Here is an 8,062-nt window from a genome sequence, read left to right as displayed (position 1 = left end):
ACGTATACTATTGATTTATAAACTGAAACTTGTGTAAATATCAACCAATCAGTTGATACTAAATAATATTCGAGACACAATATTTAAAAAAGGAAAGAGAAAAGACTTCACTTATTGTGTTTCTCTGAGCGACGTATTGCAAACAGAAAAACCTATTAGCAATTCGTAAATATTTACAATCAATAAAATTTAATCCTCAGACAAATATTTAGTGAAGTTTGTTTGGGGTTTTATTTTAAAATGCATTTATTGAACAAACAATTTTCATCAATCTCTCTCTCTCTATATATATATATATACGATCATCTAAGTATGACACCATCACTTACTTTCTTCTCTTCAAAGAGAGATTGAATTCCTTTTGCCTTGTGAAAAACTTATGTACTTCAGTATGCTGAAACTATTCATAGTTGTTGCCGTTTTTGTAGCGGGTAAGTTCATTCATTATTTTACTCCTTTAATGATTTCATTCATTGGACTGCGGTCATGCTGGAACCCCACATTGGAAGGTTTTATTCGATCGTATCAACTCCGATATATATATATCAGTCTACTACTTAATTTTATCAGCTGCCGATGCTTACATAGATAAATAAATATATATGTGTGATATAGTGCTGGGTGACGGAGTCGTTCATTAACGCTGCCTTGATCGGTGTCACAGTGTACGGCCTGTGACAAGGTGCGAACGGTTCGTCCTTTAGGGGATTGTTCAGTATTCTTTCGATTTAATCTAGGTGTAATTGAATAGATTTATGACAAACAGTCGCATAGCTAGGAGGCAACGGCAATTTTGGCTTTCTCATCTCAACTGATAGATAAGCCAGCAAGAGGCAATGTTGCACCCCTTTAGACCTGCATCCCAGGAGCGATTGCTCATTCGTCCCCTGCAGTCAATCCTCAGCAGCCTGACTAAGTACGGCTGACAAATCTCTTCCAGTTATATAATGCTTCCATATATTTTATGTTCCATACTACACTCTCCCTGCATGCAGTAATCGATTGTATATGAGAGTGTAATAGTTTGCTGCACGTCTCTCGTTTACATATAATTCGACCTGCCTTTCAGTTTCACTGCCTTGAAAATGGATGAATATGCTCTCCATAAAGTATTCCTAGATATACTAGAAAAAAGATGATGATCATGGCTGGAATGCTACCTTTGTTTCAATAAATTTTTAAGATAATGAAAAATTTAATAAAATAACCTTCTCATTATTAAGCTGGTGTCTGGAACAAATTAGCATAGAATTTTGACGGTAGATTATAATTTAGATAACTTTAAAACAGTAAATTTATGTCATAGAACCTGGCAGGTTGATAGATTCTGATTGTGATCGTCTCGTCTTACCATATAGAGAAACAAAGATTACATTGATCCCAAACATGACTTAATGCTACAGAAACTGGTGAGAAAAACTTAATACTGCAAATAACATAATATTTACAATTATATAGAAATTACGATCACATACATGCAGCTGGTGGATATAACTTTTAGGCTGGCAAAGCCCATTCATTCCACCCTCCATTTTATCGCAACTATTGGGTCGCCTGTTTTTTCGCGCCCACGGCGTCTGGCATCTGACTGTCTCAAGACGGCTAGGGCCGAGTTGAACACATGCTTCAACTCGGCCTGATACTCCACTCCACCAGCTCATGGGCATCTCCCCTTCATTTGGCGCGAAAAGGGAATTCTGATTTTCGCCCGGTGGGGGCCTATCGGCGTCTTAATACTGTAACAGTGCCTGACCGCTATCTCATTAGGAATCTGCAGGATTTTTCAGCTAATCTACATGGTTGTACCATTTTTTCTAAAATTGATCTGATTCGTGAATATCATCAGATTCCAGTTAATCCGGAGGACGTTCCAAAAACAGCTATTACTACTCCTTTTGGCTGTTTTGAATTTCTTTTTGTGGGTTTCGGTCTGCGGAATGCTACAAAAGATTTCCAAAGATTTATAGATGAAGTTGTTCGTGGGCTTGATTTTGTCTTCGCTTCTGTTGATGATTTACTTATCGCTAGTGATACACAAGAGAATCATCGCCACCATTTGTCGCAACTTTTTCAGCGACTCTGCGCCTATAATGTAAAGATAAACCATGATAAGTGTGTTTTCAGGCAGTCCTCCCTGGAATTCCTGGGTCACTATATTGATTCTAACGGGATCAAACTTCTTCCTGCTAAGTTCGATGCCATTCAGCGCATCGCGCCTCCAACTTCTTTGCGTCAGCTGCGCCATTTTTTGTGTATGGTTAATTTTCATCGACGCTTTATAAACCGGTGTGCGGACAAGCTGATCCTTTAACGTAGCTGCAGAAGGGCAATTCTAAAAAAGATGCCCATCTTACTTTTTCAGCTGTGGCATTGTCTGCCTTTGAGTCAGTGAAACAGGAAACATCCGGCTCCTGATGCTCCGCTTTCTTTATCTGTGGATGCATCAGATTCTGCGGTTGGTTCTGTTTTGCACTACACCGTAGATAATCAAACGAAACCTTTGGCTTTCTTTTCTTGCCAATTGCAGCCTGCCGAACGCAGATATAGTACTTTTGATCGTGAACTATTAGCGATCTCTCTGTCGGTTCGTCATTTTCAGCACCAGTTCGAGGGACGGGAGTTTGTGATTTATACTGATCACAAGCCCCTTACGTTTGCCCTATCTTCTAAAACAGACAAACTCTCCCCTCGTGCTTTCCGTCACCTGGACTATATTTCTCAGTTTACAGGTGACATTCGACATGTGCCAGCGATGGAAAACGTCCCAGCTGATGCTCTCTCTAGGCTCCCTGTCAATTCCATTTCCTCTCCTGCAGCAATTGACTTAATTGCTATTTCGCAGGATCAACCACCTTTATCGAAGTTGGATTTAACTTCACCCAAGTTTATTTCTTGTAAGTTTGCCTATCTTCCGCTCCCTTCAGCTGAAGGCTCTATTCTATGTGACATCTCCACCGGTTCTCCAAGGCCGTTAGTACCTGAGAACCATCAACGTTCTGTTTTTGATGCCCTTCATTCATTGTCACATCCGAGCATCTCTGCCGCCGTAAAGCTTGTTACTGCTCGGTTCTTCTGGCCCAATATGCGGCGATCGATTACCTCTTGGGCACGCTCTTGCATGAAGTGCCAGCGTGTTAAAGTCCATAGACACGTTCGTGCTCCACTTGGACAGTTTTCTTCTCCTGAGGCCCGTTTTCGCCATGTCCACCTTGATCTGGTTGGACCATGGCCTGTGAGTTGCGGTTTCTCGTATATTTTAACTTGTGTCGATCGGTTCTCCCGTTGGCCAGAAGCCATTCCTATAGCAGACATTTCTGCTGGATCTGTCGCAAAAGCCTTCGTGTCTGGCTGGATTTCTCGGTTCGGTGTACCGTCCAGCCTAACCACAGATCGTGGTCGACAATTTGAAGCTACTTTATTTCGTGAGTTATCACGAATCCTGGGAGTGAATCATATACGCACCACTAGTTACCATCCCGCTTCTAATGGGATGGTGGAGCGATTCCACAGGCAACTTAAGGCCGCGTTGCGTGCCTCGCCGAATCCACAGCCGTGGACTGAATTTCTTCCTATTGTCCTGCTTGGATCTCGGACTGCGGTTGAAGCAGACCTAGGTTTTTCTTCCGCCGAGCTGTTGTATGGTACCACACTGGCATTGCCTGGTGCGATGTTGGTGCCAGACAAGTCACAGTCTCTCAATCCAGAGTCTTATGCCGCTCGACTACGCAGTTATTCTTCTACCCTTCCTCCTATGGGTCCCCGACACCAACCTCCACCTTCTAAAGTGCCATCAGATCTTGACTCTTGGACGCATGTTTTTGTTCGAGATGATTCTGCCAAAGGACCTCTTGTTTCTTCTTATAAAGGACCCTTTCGTGTGCTTTCCTGCACACTGAAAGTATTCAAAATTGACGTTAATGGTCGTACAGAGAAAGCTTATGCTGAAGGTCCTACATCTTTCGTTGACACCACTGTTATGCTCGCATTTGACCCATTACACACACCTTTGCCAACACCATCACCAACACATACACCTTGGACAACACCACCTTCGTCGTCGCAACCTGCCTTGAACAAATACTATGTTACTAGGTCTGGCCGAACTGTACACTGGCCAAAGAAACTGGCAAACACTATTTACATTTAACTTTATTGAACTTCATTGGACAATTTCAATGTTTTTTTATTGAACATTTTTCTTTTCAAAAAAAGAAATCAGACTTTTACATCACGTGATTCCAGTTTTCCTGGACAGTTGTCATCACAGTTGTTTTGTCATTGTCTATTTCAGTTTTCCACTAGTTGGCACTTACTGCCCAATTCCTTGCATACCTTTTTCCTCAATTCTTTTTGTACATTGCATGCATGTATTTCACTATTGTACATCATTTCTTCGATTTTTCTTTATATATATTTGTGCCACATCTTGTGGGTGGTTTCGATAGACATCTTGCCTCAGGCGCCACTCCAATTTTTCCATTTTCGTGCTTCTGCACTCGAGGGGGAGCCATATAGTGGCATTTGATACCAGTCGCCATTTTGGAGAGTTTATCCACGCATGCGCAGGGACTAGTCTTCCGGAATGAATGCAGGAAGTCCCTCATGTGCATGCGTGGTCATCCAACATTCAAGCGTTCCCACATCTCTCTGCCTCTTTTGCTTGCTGAACTTCGTGGAAGCTAGACGTCTCGACAGCAGCTCTCCATCAACTCTACAATGAGTCCACATAGTTAACTAGAGAGGAGGAAAGACTTCAAACCACGCAGCTTCACTGATGGCGGCTCATCTAACCAAAAGGCGACATTCTATCGAATTCCCTCCCAGTGTGAGCAGAATTCTACTGTAATAAATATTTGTTATGCTGTTTTAGTTTAGAGTCTGCGTTCTGTTTTCTTCCTTGAAGAATTGGGATACGCAGAATGGTGTATGCCCACTTCCCTACAGACTATACCAATCTGGCTTGGTGCCTCGATTAAAGTACTTACATCAACTGAATCTTAATTATGTATATATGATAGGCTTCTTTCAGTTTCTGTCTGCCAAATCCACTCATAAAGTTTTAATTGGCCTGAGGATATACTATAGGAAACTTGCTCAAAGTGCCAAACAGTGGGACTGAACCTGGAACCATGTGGTTGGGAAGTAAACTTCTTACCACACAGCCATGCCTGCGCCTTATATAATATAATATAACATAACAATATATTTCCAAACTTAACTACATATTCATGTGCAGAATACCATATTTACAATGGTGAAACAGAAGAATCAAATACAGCTTGCAATTGGAATTTTGATGTGATTTCTTTTTTGTTGTCTTTATATATTACCTACCAATTTGAATCAAATTCTTCAACCACTTATTGAATTTTCTTCCTTTGAACACTAATGATTCTGTAGCTGCCCAAGCATCCACCTTGTGTTCTCGTAGACAAGAAGGGAAATGCCTGTCGAAATTTAGACACTTGTCAGAAGCCAAGGATAGTAAAGAGAAGATATGTAGGTAAGAATATCTTAAAAGCATTCGCAGGTATTATTTATGTTCCCTCTCTTATACAATTCTTTGAATTCCTTTTATAAAGAAGGGGCTGATTTGTGACTAGAGATGCAAAATTCCATCGATGGAATTCAGTCATGAAAAACATAAAAATTACTTGTTGGATTTAAGAAAAGTTTTAATATTTCCAGTGTTCTATTTACAGTCTGTATTTACAGAATGCATGCAATATATATAAGCATATATAAATATATGGTTGTATGAAGATATATATATGTATAAAAGAGAATGTGTGTGTGTGTGTGTGTGTGTGCATGTATGTTCCATATGCATTCGAAAACTAAGTTGCTGATTATGACACATAGGGTATTAAGAGATTCAGTAATCTTCTGCCTACCACATAAACTTTATTTTCATCTACATATTTTCTATGTTATCTCAACAACCAGCTATAGTTATTTGAAATACACTGCTCTACAATGATGAGGTTTCATTAGAAAGTGAAAATAGTTTCACACTTTCAATTTGAACCAAAATTAGTATAGGGGACAACTTCCATTACCTAGATGACCAAGTCAGCAGTGGAGGTGGATGTTCTGAGATCTTAGCTGCTAGAATAGGAATAGGCTGAGTAAAGTTCAGATAACTTCTACCTTTGTTGGAAAAAAAGAGCCACTTCCTCAGACTGAAAAGCAGATAGTATGATGCCTATGTGTGAACAGCCATTCTACATGGCAGTGAAACAGGGCTGTAGCTGCAGAGGACATGTGAAGGCTTGAAAGAAATGAAGCTAATATGCTTTCCAGGATGTGCAACATTAGTGTGCACGAATGACAAAGTCAAAGCTTCTTGAGAGAAAAAGTGGTTATAAGTGGAATTAGATGTGGCGTGCAAGAGAGAAGACTGCCCTGGTGTAGCCATGTGATGCATGTGGATGAGAATAGTAGAGTAAAGAACCTCATTGTTGATAAAGCATTGTGAGAGCTGGAAGTGAGCCATGAGTTGGTACAAGTAATAATCTGAGGGAGCTAGGTCCAGACTATATGTTGGGTGTGGCATCAATTTGATACCTCAAGTTCCTGGAGTTTATTTCAAGTTGTTCAAGTGGTATGAGGTCTTGCATCTTCTTACGACAGAAGAGCTCACTTTCTATTTTTGTGGGTTCTAGTGGCTAATAAAGAAAGGATTATTATTATCATTATTATTATTATTATTATTATCATTAATATTATTATCATTATTATTTTCTCTTTATCACATGTTTTGTTGGAGCTCCTGGAGTCTTGCATGCATAACAGGCTTACTAATTGCAGCCTACAGTACCATGCTATTTGTTCTTTTCAGCAATCTAATTCTTTCCTGATTATTCTGGCTGTGCCAAGGAGGCAAACTTTTTGTAACATTTCTACTGGGCACTCTATTCCAATTAATTTTATATTCTTCTTGATGCCTTCTGATACTGTTCCCAAGGAACCAACAATAATTGGCTCTATCGATGAACGAAACACCCATGTTTCCAGGGGTGAATTATACAAACCCCAAAGAATTCCTCTCAACACATGGCTATGATGCTCCTTCACTACTCTTGCTCATGATCAGAGATGCACAAATCATCAGCCATTCAGGGACATACTCAAATGGTTAAGGTCAAGCAACTGATAAGCAAATCTGAACAGCCCTATGCAACTTAAAGATTCATGGCCATCTTACAGAAAGCTAGCTTATCAGGTTCAGTTAACACACACACACACACACACATGTATGTATGTATGTTATATTGTTTTTTTCTGTCTTGTTTCAGGGTCTACCATGATATTGAAAAGTGCCTTATCCTGTCTCACTGCAAATTACAAAGATATGCTGGTCTATTTATGGCTGCACACGATGCCTGTAGTAAGTAAGGAATAAAAGATTTTGGCAGGGTAGAGGTGGAGTAAGATAATGTGTATTCAAAATTTTTTCTCGATTGAATATGATTAGCTTTTAATATATTGAATATTTATTTTGCTTGACATTAATAAAAATAAAGCTAAATCATGGTAGCTGATAGACCCTCATATGAAGTAAGAGACCGTGTTTAATCTAGCAAATGTGGTTACTCAGATTACATTATGGCTCTTGTGTGTCACTGTCTCCATTCATTCTGCTATGGACAATAAGATTCACCTATGTGTTCAATTTCTACAAGTAGTAAGGAGCACTGGCCTCTTGCCAGACTTTGGTGCTTGTGGGTGCTTCAGAATATTCTGGGTGGGGACTAATTTGTATTGCAGGAAGATTTTTTGTAAACTGAATTTTCTAAATCTTAGGGTGCAACATTTAATAGTAAGAAGTTAGTGCCATCCAGTGCACCCCCTCAGCAATGGGCATGAAAAAGCAGGCTTTTGTGTTAAAGTGGGGTTTAGTGTTATACTTACCTATTCTTTTCTTTTTTATGAAGCCGAGAGCCTTTTGAAAGCACTCATTATTTCAAGCTGAATCTTTATTTTAAGTGAGACATCTCGATCTTTTTAGGGGTACTGGAATCAATTTTTCAAAAGGGCAATTGAATTTTCCAAGTCGATG

General features: G+C 39.8%; 2 protein-coding genes across 2 annotated transcripts in view; one reads left to right on the top strand and one right to left on the bottom strand.

Moving 5' to 3' along the window:
• Nucleotides 1-8,062, bottom strand: part of LOC106880807 (uncharacterized) — a 56,364-nt gene that overhangs the window by 3,538 nt on the left and 44,764 nt on the right. The gene's annotated exons all lie outside the window — the stretch shown is intronic.
• LOC106868059 (uncharacterized) overlaps nucleotides 319-8,062 on the top strand; it is a 14,380-nt gene continuing 6,636 nt past the window's right edge. Inside the window, exons 1-3 of the mRNA XM_014913172.2 lie at nucleotides 319-431; nucleotides 5,401-5,503; nucleotides 7,299-7,390. Of these exons, the coding sequence (XP_014768658.1) occupies nucleotides 380-431; nucleotides 5,401-5,503; nucleotides 7,299-7,390 (247 nt within the window). The 5' untranslated portion in view covers nucleotides 319-379. The remainder of the gene's footprint in view (nucleotides 432-5,400; nucleotides 5,504-7,298; nucleotides 7,391-8,062) is intronic.

This window comes from Octopus bimaculoides, chromosome 7, assembly GCF_001194135.2.
Source record: "Octopus bimaculoides isolate UCB-OBI-ISO-001 chromosome 7, ASM119413v2, whole genome shotgun sequence".
NCBI classification, from domain to species: domain Eukaryota; kingdom Metazoa; phylum Mollusca; class Cephalopoda; order Octopoda; family Octopodidae; genus Octopus; species Octopus bimaculoides.
The sequence above is the reverse complement of the archived record's forward strand: the minus strand, read 5'-3'. Positions and strand labels throughout refer to the sequence as shown.